Here is a 13,688-nt window from a genome sequence, read left to right as displayed (position 1 = left end):
ATCAAGGTATGGCCCGGACACATAGGGAGGGCAGGCACGTATACACCTCAAATGCACAACTCCCACACCATGCAACGCGCAGGCTCATCACTGACACGGCGCCCGCACAGTTCATGGGACAGTCCATATGAAAGAGAAACCATCTGCCCTTCTCCCACAGAGGGACAGCTTGCTCCCCCATGCCGAGGTCGGAGTTGTAAGAGGTGTGGGTTGCAGTTAGTAGTTCAGCCTTCCACATCTAGCTACATAGGTTCAACTCTAGATTCGGGGCGGCCACTCTCAGCGCCCGGTGTGACGTCAGCTATCTCTCTCCTATTAAGGCAGAGAGATAGCAATATCCATCATTACAGCGCCACGAAGCACCAAAACTACAGGAGCAAGCGCCAAACAAAAATATATTTATACGGAAATGTATCCACCTGGGTCTCAGGAAAGTTTAAAGGACACTCGGGACCCCTGGAGTGATGCTAATCTGCATTGTGGCTTTTTGTTTGCCTAGTTAAAGATTTGCCACATATGCCATCTGCTGCATAAACTGCAGACTTTCGGAAAAAATGTAGCTCAAACATCAAAAGTTTGAACAACCATGGTGACCAGTTTGCACGCAGAGAAAGGTCCTCCCAAAAAAGTTTAACTGATCATCTTTGTTGCCTATTTTTGTACATTGTTGCTAAAGTGCCATTAATGAGGTGCAATCATTGTCCAGATCGTATTATTATGTGTAAACATTTCCAAATAAGTCATACCATAAAAAAAACTGCCACCCATACCACATAATTGTCCTTTTCGTGTGGCACAATTTAGTCACCAATACCGCATAATTCCAGTGGCCGGGCACGCAATTGTGGCAGGAACGGAAATCATGAATCCAGAAACAGTGTGTGCCGTGTCGTGTGCCCAGGCACCGTGAGCAAAAGACTCCAGAATGCAATGGTCCGTCTGCAGCTTTCACTTGTGATACTCTGCAGGCCAAATGCCTCAAACCAGTATTAGCCCTCAAACAAAGCACAAACAAAAAGAACTGACAAGAAAAACAAGATAGTTCCCAGAACGCCTCGGTTACTTCATTCAGAACATTTAACTCACTGCGTAATTATCGCACAACAAAAAGCGACAGTGAGCAGGCCAGACTGTAAACTCCCCTGGAGGGGGCTACCTGTGGAGGGGGTGAATGCAGCGTCCTTCCCTTTGTTCAATCCGTTTCAAGAAATCGGACCCCGCCCTCCCTGCGCCCCCACTCCATCCTGTCCTGAGGACCCCCTTCTGTGGCCTGTTGAGCGTCATTGTTGTGTCTGTTTGCCGAGACTGGTCTCAAAGGCTCGCTAGAAATCCCTTCATGTGGGGGGAGGGAGTGAAAGCGCAAACACGGCAGTCCCACTCACTCTGCTGTGCAGGCCATGCCACAAGTGTTTTACCAGCCACGGGCCTGCCCTCGCCACGCCCTGCGCCGTGGAGTCCCTAAAGGAAGGGCGCACTCCCTGGACGGGCCCATGTACAACAGAGGAGAGGGGGGTGGCACCTCAGTGCTACTGAATAAAATGAATTAATGCTGTGCGGGGCTAAGGCCGTGAGCAGAGGCCGGGGAGGAGTCTATCGCAGGATAGTCTGACAGCACCATGCACTGTTGTTTGGAGAAAATATCCTTCTATCAGAACGTAGGTATCCACAGATGTCATAATTATCGCGACAGCATCAAAGACAGATGCGGCGAGCCTGAAATGTCACGGGCTAAGACCTCACTAGCGTGAGTGGTCACTGGGTTTCATGATGACACAGATGACAGATGTTGGACCGAAACGTCACGATATGTATCGAATCGTCACAGACAGCTCCTGCTATCGATGTTACAATATAAAATGAGTTATCCGTTGGGAGCAAGTATTAGTCGCAGAAAAGCCATATCTCTCTCGGGGTAACAGAAAAAGCCTTCGATGTAAAAACTTACAAAGCAGGGAGATACCGAAATATAATAAACAGGTTAAAACATATATAGGTAATAAAAAGGAGAAGGAAGGGACTAAGGCAAGCTGACGCCGGAAACCGTCTGATCACCGCAGGGGTGCTTTGATAAGAGGTGTCATCACTTAGCTCAGTTTTAGGCATTTCGTTGACCCCTGGTGGATGCAAGGCCGACTCTGACCTCACGGGCTAAACGCAACGCGCAGCCCGATCGCGCCACTGGGACCAAAGGCCTAATGCACGATCACAGAATCGGAGCAGAGACGGCGGGTGTGGCGCCCTCTACAGCAGCATGTTGGTACTGCGAGTAGGCGCCCAGCCAGAGCTCCCAGGACAAATCCTGTGAGCGGCGGCTCAGTGAATGGGCAGTGCTGTAGTAGTGGGTAGCGCCACGGACAGGATATACGGATCCTCGTCGGGTGCGGACAGTTCAAAGGGGGAGGCAAGGCGGCCGGTGGCCTCTCTGGGTGTTTACCTTGGAGACGCATAAACACAGCTGTACGTATAGGGCAATAACATTTAAATAAAAAACATGTTTTTCTCCAGCGCCTTGAGAGACCAGGAATCTCACAGGCCCGAGCAAAAATTGACACCGTTCCTGTACTCGGCCTTGACATGGCCGTGTGAGAGCAGAGGGCGGCTTTACTGCCCAGCTGGAAGGGGAGGTGGGAGGCCCTGGGTCGAACCACTTGCAGCACGAGAGGGGTGTCACTAACAAAGGGGTCTAGAGAAGGGGAGGTGTTCGAATAGACTGGAGGTTCCAGATGGCAGAGGAGAAAGAAGAGAGGGAGGGGCAGATTCATCTAGGAGACACTACGCCCATGACAATGGCGAACCCAGCGCTAGATGGCGCTAAACATGGCATGGGACTGATCAACCCTTTAAAGCAGTGGTCTTCAAACTTTTTACTGCCGCGCCTGCCCCACCCCATTGGAAAAATCATTGGGCCCCCGTCAGAATGTTTCACAATTACTCTTTTAAATTGTATCTATTAAAAGTATCCACGGTGTGTAGCTGGGGGTTTTGAAGAATATTTGGTGTCCCTCCCCCTTTGACCCATTTTCCCAGCTAGGATATACATGACAACAGTTATTAGGGATGGCCCATTACAGAGCATAATGCTTGTTTTGGCTAGAGCTGGGCTAGGGCCATCTTGACCTTTAATTGCGGCCCCCTGGTGAACAGCCACTGGGCTGTTGTACACTTTACAGAGCAGGAGCATTCAGGAAGCTGTGAAGCAGGCGCATTTAATTTGAAGGTTAACAGAAAGAAGCAACGAATGTTTTCTAGGCAACTTATCTTTGGCATGCGTCTGATTTTCCTCCCCCTCGCCCAACTTTCAACACCCGACCCTCCCCTGCTGGCATTGGTGCGGCCCTAGGGAAGCTACAGACCATACTTTGTGCCCCCCAGGGAAATGTTTGTGAATACCCATAGGCTAGAGCCGGCAAAAGCCCCCCCCCATCCCCCTTGAAGGAATGACCCTGCTATTCAGTCTTGGAGGCTGTGCACCTTGAGAGCACTGTTGCTTCGGTTTTCACTGCTATCGCTCTCGTGGTGTCCTCCAATGTATGCAATGGCTTCATGTTACCATGCCCGATTTATTGGCCCCCGCCACTACTTTTCATGTTAATGTTCATATTTCCTGTAACCTCAGCCCTTCCTAGTCCCCCCCCCCCCAACCATTACACTGTCTCCATGTCCTTATGCGCTCAAAATGTTGTTTTGCTTTGAAGGCTCCACGTTGTGTGTGGGGGCCTTGGGTCCCTGTTGTGTAAGGGTGTGTGTCCTTGTGCCTGTACTGGACACCCCTTTATGCCGATTCCCCATCAAGTCCACTCTCGAACATACTCCCAGTGTAAGATTCCGTGTCCACGCGGGCTGTTGTGTAAACATACCGCATCACTTATGCGGCATGTGTGCTCGATATGTGCTTATTTGTTTTCCAACAATATTCAATATATGTGTGATTGCAAGTTTTTGTGCGAGCAATGCACAGCGCTCAGAAGCCTGGCTGGGTGGAGTCGGCGCTACATATGACAAATGCACTGCGCAGAGCGCGAGGTGTAACTCATCTCACGCCACTCTCGCCCCTTGCAGGTGTGGGCCTCACTGTCAAACTCCAGCGCACCTCTGTGCCAGTCTGTGTCAGGGGAGCAATGAAGCCAGGCATCGGAGACACGTTAATTACACCGGTCAAATAAGCAACATTTCTGATTCTGTCGCTACTTGATGTTTTTCAAAATGTTGCTTTGCGTAATTTCTTGGAAGCTTTTTACGCGAGTGAGCATCTCCCAATTAAAGCGGGAAGCGCGCAGGTCTCCGCGGTGAGACCTCTCACTGAGGTGTGTTGTTGTTAAATGTCCCACAGGCAGGAATATGGCAACAACAAAACAAATACACGCAACACCAACCACAGGGGACCACCTACCACAAACCTCCCCATCCAAAATAAAACTAAGGTAGGAGCAAAGGAACTAGCGAGACAAAACCATGCGCCAAACAAATCCCAAGACAGACTTCTTGGCACGTCTGCAGCCTGTTGCACCTCTCTCCCTCTCATCCTGCGACACAGCTTAGTGACACCATGGGTTGGGAAAATATGGCGCCTGGAAAAACAAACCGGCACTAAGGAGCTACATGCCCGCCTGGATTCTGCAGATGTTGCACGTGTGGTTACCGTTGCATCTTCCAGAATAATAAATACATTGAAATCAAGAGTATGCGTTACGTCAGGCATAAGCAGCCTCTAGGCGCTTAAAGGCGCAGCCTTTTGCACGGACGCGCTCTATGAACCCTCACAGTTAAAATGAAGACCGACTGCTGTATGTCGGCTTAAAATCCCGCCAGTGGCTCAGCCCAGAACATGCAATGACAAATGTACCTTATGTAGGTGTAATATGAATGAATGCGTCCCTCGTCATTGCGCTCCAAAAACGGCTTATGCCACACTGGCAACGATGTCGAAAATCATAGTCAAGAAAGTGGACTTGTGTGCCCCAGACTTACAATATCATCACTTTGTAACACACAACCCCCAACAATAGGTATGGAAATAAACAAACTGTTTAACGTACTAAACATTTAGCAGTTTGTTTTGTCCATCGCGCTGTCGCCTGCTATTTACTTCAAAGTGCACCACCTTAATATCAAATCCCTCCCCCACCCCTAAAAAAAAAAATCCATGGCCATGCGTGCCCCTCCCTATGCCATTCCTTGTAAAAAACACATATAAAGCTAGACTGCATTTTTTAAGAAAAAAAAAAGGCAAAGGCGTACGGCGAGATAAGGATTACACAGTGGAATATCGTTAATCACACAGCCTTGCGGTGCCTTACAAAGAAATAAATTATTCTTTCCGACAATTTGTTCTGCTGCCGCAGAAAACACACAATCCTTTTCCGCGCGCATTGAATGTGTGTGGTGCAAATCACAATTCTGCAGGCTATTTAAATATTCATATTATTTCTAGTATTTGAGTACCAGGGGACTATCAGCGCGTGGCAAGCGCTCTATAAGAGGTCAGTTTTAATACAGCATTATTTTATTGGGACGGGCAGATATAAAAGCACACGATGCCCCTGAAGACAAGCTGCGCCGAAGGCTCCCCAGCGAAAGTACGGGGGGCGACGCCGTCCTGGCAGACTCTGCACCCGAGACCAGCAGGGCGCCAATTTCGGCCGTGTGCGGACCCCCGAGACATTGAGGGGGGCACCAGGGCGCGCCATGCCACTGCCCGGGTCTGCTCGGACTCACCGGGCCCGCGCACTCGGCCTCGTGCCCCACGGCCGGTCAGCGGGTCCGGCTCTTGCGGGGGGATCTGAGCCACCGCTGCCCGGCCTGGGTGCCTCAGCAGGGGCGCCGGACCCCCGCCACCACCAGCAGGGTCCAGCAGCACAGAGCCTGCGTCACCGCTGCCGCCTGCGCGGCCGCCCTCGGTGCTGGCGCTCCTCCAGGGCCTGGGCACGGAGGCTGCCGAGCCTCACACGCACGGAGCACGCTCCCCACCCCGCTGAGGGCGCAAAGGGGCCGTGCAGCTCATCCAGGTGCAAGAGAGCCGTGCAGATCACCACCCCGCACCGAGGACGCAGGGGGCCATGCAGCTCACCCCCTGCACCGAGAAGGCAGGGGAGCTGTGCAAGTCACCCCCTGCACCGAGGACGCAGGGGGCCATGCAGCTCACCCCCTGCACCGAGAAGGCAGGGGAGCTGTGCAAGTCACCCCCCTGCACCGAGGACGCACGGGAGCCGTGCAGTTCACCCCCCTCCCCCCGCACAGAGGGAGCTGGGGTGCTGTGTAGCTCAGAACCTCACCCCCTGCATCGAGGCACACGGCGTCACCACTGCACGGGGAGCGGAGCTCTTGGTTTAAAACGAGGTGCCCATCTTCGCAGCCCTACGGAGGGCGCAGTGGAGTCATGCCCCTCACACTGCACTGAGGGCACATGGGAGTCATGCAGGTAGCTGCAGTGGAGCGCTGCAAGGCAGACCGTGCACCGAGCCCGGTGTCATCACCCCAGAGCCGTGCAGCAAACACTGCGCACCGAGAGTACTCTTTCACAGCTCGGAAGAAGGTGCAGTGGAGCAGTGCTGCTCGTACACTGCACCCAGCTATACCACCCCATTCCTGACGCGGGCTCCCACCGTGTGCCACACGGTCAGACCACGGCACGGGGTGCCACAGCGCAGCCTCGAGCTGCACCGCCCCAGGGAGGGAGAGCTCGTGAGCGGCGCAGATCACACACTGCATCACCCACGGAGTCCGCCGGTGCTCGTCGTGCCACACATGCCCCCGTTCGGCCCCTCGGACGTGCTGGCAGGTCCGCCTCACAGGCACGAGCTGCAGTGCAGGAGGCAAGAGGAGGGGGTCGCTCCCTTCCGCCGTGCACCTGTCTCCACGCCAGTGGAGGCGGCGCTGCATCGCAGCCAGGACCCAGCGGTGTCCGTGCAGTGCGGGAGCAGCCGGCACTGCAGCGCCCTGCTCTGCTCCCGGCACTGACACGGCCGTGATTTACCACCGCGCACCGAAGCACACATTGGCACTGCCAGATTATCCCAAACAGTAAAATTAGGCGGCGATTCTGTACGTCTTTACTACAACCGCTGAAGTATGATTTATTTGGGTGGGGTGGGGGAGCAGTAGGAGGAATGTACAAATAATCCGACAGGTTTCTCTGAAAATGAGCAGCGGCCTCCAAAAGCCGCCTTCCTGCGCGGAGGGACGTTTCAGGACGCGTGAGTGTGCGTGCCACGCAGCAGACACCCCGACTTGTCATTTAACACAGCACCAGATGTTCGACGGGCCACTCCAAATGACATCGTTGAATCCTCGCAGCCCACAGTACCGCACAGAGTCTTTACCACGAGATGGCACAGCCTTACCAGGGGTACATTGATGCCCCCTCCCTCTCACCCTGCACCCCATTATACCGGCTCGCCCATCCACCACTGGAAGGAGTCATTTCCAACGCCCAGGGATGGCAGGAATGAAAAGGCACTGTGAACGCACAGAAGCACCCCAACATGAAACGAGCCAAGGTATTATTCTGACCAGCTGCGTAGCGCACAACAGGCAAAGGTGCATCTCTTGGCGCTTAAGTTTATAGATGGAGTTAATGTAATGCCATGCCGAGGAGAAGAGCACCCCTACGCGGCAGGCATCACACCCACGGGGCACAGGGCAGCAGCTGGCGGCTCAGAATACACATGCCACTGCCCGACCGACGGCCACACACAGCCTGCCAGAGAGGGGCCATGCAACCCCCCGAATAACGATGGGGCTGAAAACAGAAGGGGGAGACCCTAGCGCGCCCCAGAACATGCCCGTAGTGAGCGGTGGAAATGTGGAAACCTGCTCAGTGCCGCAGAGCGCGTAATACGGAGGGGAGCTCCCTTCCCACGGTAATGGAAATGGAGTACGTAAAGAGATATGGGCCTCTCTCTCAGCGACCTCCGACACTCACCATACCCCTCGAGACCCCACCACACGCGCGAGCATCCTGAGAGGCCAGAGAGGGACATGCAGCAACTAGCGGGGGCACGGGGTACCGGAAACGAGGGGACCCAGAGGACCGGAAACGAGGGCCCCTTCATTACATGTGTGGACACCAAGGTGCAGCACCCCACTCTCAACACGCATAGGAAACTACAGTCTGCAGGATACAGAGCTTTGCGTCACAGCTGGGGAACCAAGGCGGATGGGAAATAACTAAGGAACTCCTCACCCACAGCATGCAGAGAATGGCAAGTGACACTGCGTGGAACCCCACAGCAGGCTGGAAAGAGCGTGTTCCTCACCCACGGCACGCAGAGAGCGTGGAATAATGCGGCCCCTACCCACAGCAGCAAGAGGTCATGGAATGAGAGGCGCCGGAGCCCGGGTGTGGTTGATAATAAACCCCTCGCCCACAGCAGGCAGGGAAGGAGAAGCGCCACATCTGGGGAGCCACAGCCTGGTAGGAACAAGGAGATCCTCCACAGCAGGCAAAGCATCAGACAGTGGAAGTGCCACAGCTGGGAACCCCCTGATTGTGTGAAATAAAGGGGGTAAACCCACAGCAGACAGAGTTGAGGAACCCACAGAGTGTAGGAAATAATGAGCTCGACACCCACAGAATGCAGAGAATAGGGAATGAGGTGCCCCACAGTTTGATGGAAATAACGAGCATCTCGTATACAGAGGGGCAAAAAAGGGAGGGAGAAACGCCACAGCGGGGGAACCACAGCTTGCGGGAAATAGTGAACTCCTCGCCCAGAGCAAGCAGCGGCCAGGGAATGGAAGGGCCACATCTGGGGGCCCTCAGTATGTGGAGAAAAGTAGGCCCCCAACCACAGCAGTTTATGAAATGGTAAATGCAACAGCATGAGGGGGAAATGAGCTCTTCGCATACAGCAGGCAGGTTATAGGGGGCGAGAAGTGCCACGGCTGGGGAACCACAGCGTGTGGGAAATAATGAGCTGCTGGCATACAGCAGGCAGGAAATAGGGAAGGAAGAAGCGCCACAGCTGGGGAACCACAGCACGGGGGAAGTAGTGAGCTCCTCACCCAGGGCTGGCTGAAGCTAGGGAGTGGGAAGTGCAACACCAGAGTGTGAAATAATTGGGCCCACAACCACAGCAGACAGTTTATGAAATGGTGAATGCCACAGCATGTGGGAAATGAGGAGTTCTATGCATACAGCAGAGACTATAGGGAGAGAGAAGTACCACAGCTGGGGAACCACAGCGTGTGGGAAATAATGAGCTCTTCGCATACAGCAGGTAGGGTATAGGGCGCAAATAGCACCACAGCTGGGAAGCCAGTGTGAGACACGATGCGGTCCCCGCCCACAGCAGGCGGGGGGGGGGGGGGCACAACCGCCTGGAAAGCTCAGTGCTTGACACACGTCGCTACCCCAAGACGCCCAAGGAAGCCATCGCTGATACGGGGCACCCCAACCCCAGTGGACAGAACATACAAGAGGGTCTTCACGACAGGCATGGAAACAAGAATATTTAGGGCACAAGTTGCTACCCAGGAAATGTAGTGAGTGGGCTATAACTGAAAGCACTGATTACAAGAAATAACCAGATCCTATCACCTTAAGCACCAGTCAGGAAAGGCGAAAGGTTCAGGAATGGAGTATGGCGTGGGAAAATTAGGTGTTCACCGGAAACGGTTTGTGGGGGACACGGCGCAGACATTGAAAGAATCAGAATGGGAGACCATCAGCGTGGCCCTCTGACTGCCACGCCCTCTTCCCGCCTTGGGGAAGTGGGACTGCCCATCTGCAGGTAGGCAGGGGGCACCAGAGACAGTGGCAGAGACCCCCACCCTATCAGGCGGTAGGAGTGGACAGAAACCTCCTCCCCAAAGAAGACCGGGCGGGTTTGACTCAGATACCACCCCACCCCCCTGCGGTGCATGCTTTTCAAAGCACCCCAGGCCTGCCACTCGGGAGGAGTGGACAGGAGATACCACCCCCCCCCCCCCCCCCAATAAAGAGAAGTGAAGGGGGCGAGATGTGACGTTCCTCCGCCTGGACGGGCTGCGCAATAGCCCTGCGTACGTGCTCGCGGGTGTAACGCGGAGATTTACGGGGTCACGCAACAGGCAGGCACCCCTACCCTTCCCTCTACAGCGCTGCGAGCATACATGCGTCCTTGCAGCACTAAGTATAGGCAAAAGACACCGAAAATGACCGACTGCGTGTACATCAACAGTTAACCCTAATTCCTGGTGGAGGCGCCCCATCCCCTGGTGCAGAGCCCAGCGGTCTGGGGGCGCACTGAACCCCGATACTCGATGTACTTTATAATTCAAAATGCAGCCGAGGAAGGGGGCTTTTGGTCCCTGGCATACTGGCTAGGCGACTGGTTCCTGGGCGACACCGAGAACACGCACAGCTCGTGCATACAGCTCGTGCATAGCGCCTGTGCGGGAGAGCCTGCACACACAGCTCCACGGAAGCAATGGGCGATGCCAGTCACCCCTGAACGACTGCGTAATAGCGCCTGATTTCTGTGGCGCCCGTGCAGCGCTAGATAGATGCTCATCATTTGACTGTAACCCGCATGGTTTAAGAGAGTAAACCCATTGGGCATAGTGAGCAGTGTGCACCTGTCTCCACCCCACCCCCCATATTCAGCACGGCGCAACGTAATCCAGCGGGAAACGCACCAGGGACACTCCCGGAATTGTGCCTTTACCTGGGAGGGGCATAGTCCTGCACGGACCCCTTCCGACCAAGGCTAGGGGCGGCCAGGAGAAAAGGAGGGACCAATTCTTACAGCACCCCAACATCGAGGTGCCATGAGCTCTGTGTGTGTTTAGGAGGGGGGGGGCATACTGTGGATCATACGTTCTCTCACCCACCACTTGGGGGAGGGAAGAGGAACAGGGTTCAGGTGGCATCGCTGTCCGCTGAACACAGGGGTCTAATCTCCTCACCGGGGAGAGGCTACGCGTTGTCGCAGGTACGTACTATAGTCACATAAGTTACACACGGTTCCTTGGGGTGAGGGTCTCACACGGTTCGTGGGAATGCAGACATTTTCCAGCGGCAAATGCGGATAGGATTGGGGCGGAATATCAGGGATGGGAGCCAATTCGTATCCAGTGTACGCGACAGAATTGGGCGAACTCTCCCCCAAGCGTGGTCTCTCGAAGGGGGTGGGGCGAGTGCTGCCGAGGCACGGGAATAAAGCTACTTCCTGCAACCCGCAAGTCACGCTCCAGGTCAAGGTCCGGCGGCTCCCGCAGCCTCCCCTGCCAGACCAGTGCAGGATTGACGACACGCAAGGTGCCTCGAGCGGGCTTCTCTTCCTGGGATCCGTGCCTCCTCGCCTCGGACCCCATGTATCACGAACTCTGAGTATAATTAGATCCCACCCGGTGTATCCCAGAACATAACATAGCAGCCCACCCCGCTGATTAGTCCCCGCACTTTTCGTGGGGCTACACGCCCCCTCCACACACACATCCAATTCACAGAACTCCGTTACCACCGGGGGAGGGGGGTTTGGCCCGTTACACATCCCTCGGGGGGTAGGGCTCCATGCCCCCTCGCCCGCAAAGCTTCACGATCCGAAACTCAAACCCCTCACAGGGATTCAGACTCCCACCTCCAAGCGGTTCCAAGCCTTAGAACGGAGGGGGCTGCGCCCCTGCATGTCTTGGCTCCCGCCGAGGGGCTCCATGCATGCACCTGGGGGTCCACGGTCCCCACGTTTCACGACCTCAAGCCGGGGGTCCCGGCGACGCATGCCTTTACATGGAAGCGGGGGGCTCCCATGCCTTCGAATCTGGGGGTGCAGACCCCCCTCCGGCGCCTCGAGGGGCTCCATGCGCTCACCTGGAGGGAAGAAGTCCAGATTTCCAAAATCACACGACCCCCAAGATGAGTGCCCTCACCCTGGGGGGAGCTCCTCGACCCATGCCCTCACCTCGGGGGGCTCCGTGCCCCTCTGCTCCCGGGCTGCCGCCGCCACTCTCCTCCCCGGACCTTCCCATCTCTGCTCCTCTCACATCCACGGACGGCTCCCGGTCCAACCACGCTCAGCGGCTCCTCCACAGATGGCTGCCCGGGCGGGGTGGGGGTCCTCGGCGGCCCGGCTCAGCCTCCTCCGGGCTCGGTGCGGCGCGCAGGGTGCACTGCTCAGACTGCCAGCCTCGCACGGACTGCGCCGAGAGCTGGGAAGGCGAGGGGGCGGAGCGTGGGCCGGCGCTCCCCCCACAGCTCTCCTGTGCCTTCCTCCACAGCTCCAGCCTCTCTCCAGTCACTGCTGCAGCCTCCGAGGAAGAGGAGTGCGCGCCGCTCTCCTGCCACAGCGCCCTGACGCTTCTCCCGCCGCTGCCCGGCACCTGCAGCAGCCTCTCCCACTCCAGCCCGACCTCTCCCCTCACACACTGCCGAGCCTGTCCCAACATCACAACCCAGCTCCGTCACATGGCGTGTGCTTGGCTCTACTTCCACCACCTCTCCTACCCACGGCTTCTAGGCGCTCTCAACGAGGCACTCGATACATCCCGACATCCTCTCCTACCATTACTAGCAACCCCCCTTTCGCTCTCCTCGCAAACCCTCTCCCGCATCCCCACCACCTCTCCAACCCCTGCCCCCAAACAACCGCTCCCACTTTCCACTAACCCCGCTCTCGTCGTCTCCCCACCACCGAAGCCCAAGTTATCCCGTCGCCGGCCACTGCTCCCAGCGACCACCACAGCCATCTCAGCAGCGCCACAGTCTCTCTTACTGACTCCCATCTTCAAACCTTCTCGCACCTCCACCCACGGGCACGAGCCGGTGCCATGTCAAGTGCCATACTTATGCCCGATTTATAAAAAGTCTCAAATTTTCGACCGGGCATATCCCTTTCCCCAGCAAAAGCCCCATAGTTCCACAGCTTCTCATCACGCTCCAGGCTCCCCCCAACATAGCCACAGCCCAGGAGGTTAAACCAGGCCCCTGCAGCTCGGGGATGGGGCCGGCCGAGGAAGGGGCAAACAGTAAGGAGGCCCCCACGCAGCACACGGTCAATTCACACTGTGAGAAAGGAAGACTCAGGGGCCCCTCATCATAGTCAGCAGTGGGGGCAACGTGTGCGTCATGCCACGGCCCCGCTTAATGCCGCCAGAATATCTCTCACCATCGCCACAGTGTTTGTCACCACAGCCTCCCTGTTCCATCAGGAATTTTGCAGCGTGATACAGCGCCCAGAATGAGACCTCTTGATGCTATGGACCCCAACTAAGAAACAGGAGGGCAAACAAGAGTTGATTTAAGGTTGTTCGAAAACCTGAGTTTTCACTTTCCTTCTTACATTTTGACAACCTCTCACCTTTTCAAACCCCGACAGCTCCTCCCCGTCTGTGGCTGCTTTCAGATCGATTCGCCATTTACCCCAGCTTCAGAGTCAGACTTCACTCACACCATCCATCTTGTCAAAGGCCACGCCCTCTCCGCACCATGCCTCCCATCGCCCTCTTTTCTAGAAGAACTGCCGGATTCCCACGACAACTGAGATCCCCATACGACCCACCACTGCCCCTGCCGCCACAGGGCTGAACCGCACCCACTGCGGACAGACGCACCCTTCCCAAACGCCCTCACGCCCCTTCCAAACCAGCTGTCTCCTTGCACAATCAGCAACCCGCTGAAAAAACACAACCGGGGAAAAATCACACATTCCGTTCAAACGGACTGTCCCCTTGATATAAGTTATAACTCACCATACACACAAAAATACATC

The 13,688-nt window shown here is 55.7% G+C and overlaps 1 protein-coding gene across 3 annotated transcripts in view; it reads right to left on the bottom strand.

The window, feature by feature from the left end:
• Window positions 1-13,359, bottom strand: part of PCDH1 (protocadherin 1) — a 285,738-nt gene extending 272,379 nt beyond the window's left edge. The window contains exon 1 of one of the 3 annotated variants that reach the window (XM_078653523.1): window positions 13,278-13,359. Coding sequence is in view for 2 of the 3 variants with exons in the window: in XM_078653522.1 (XP_078509648.1) it covers window positions 11,883-11,949 (67 nt within the window). In the remaining variant the exon portion in view is untranslated. Of the gene's footprint in view, window positions 1-11,882; window positions 12,990-13,277 lie in introns of those variants that run through there. The other 2 variants (XM_078653522.1, XM_078653524.1) reach the window with 2 other exon arrangements.
• Window positions 13,360-13,688: the final 329 nt, after the last annotated feature.

This window comes from Lissotriton helveticus, chromosome 7 (genome assembly GCF_964261635.1).
Source record: "Lissotriton helveticus chromosome 7, aLisHel1.1, whole genome shotgun sequence".
Lineage (NCBI taxonomy): Eukaryota > Metazoa > Chordata > Amphibia > Caudata > Salamandridae > Lissotriton > Lissotriton helveticus.
This window is presented reverse-complemented; position numbering and strand designations above follow the sequence as displayed.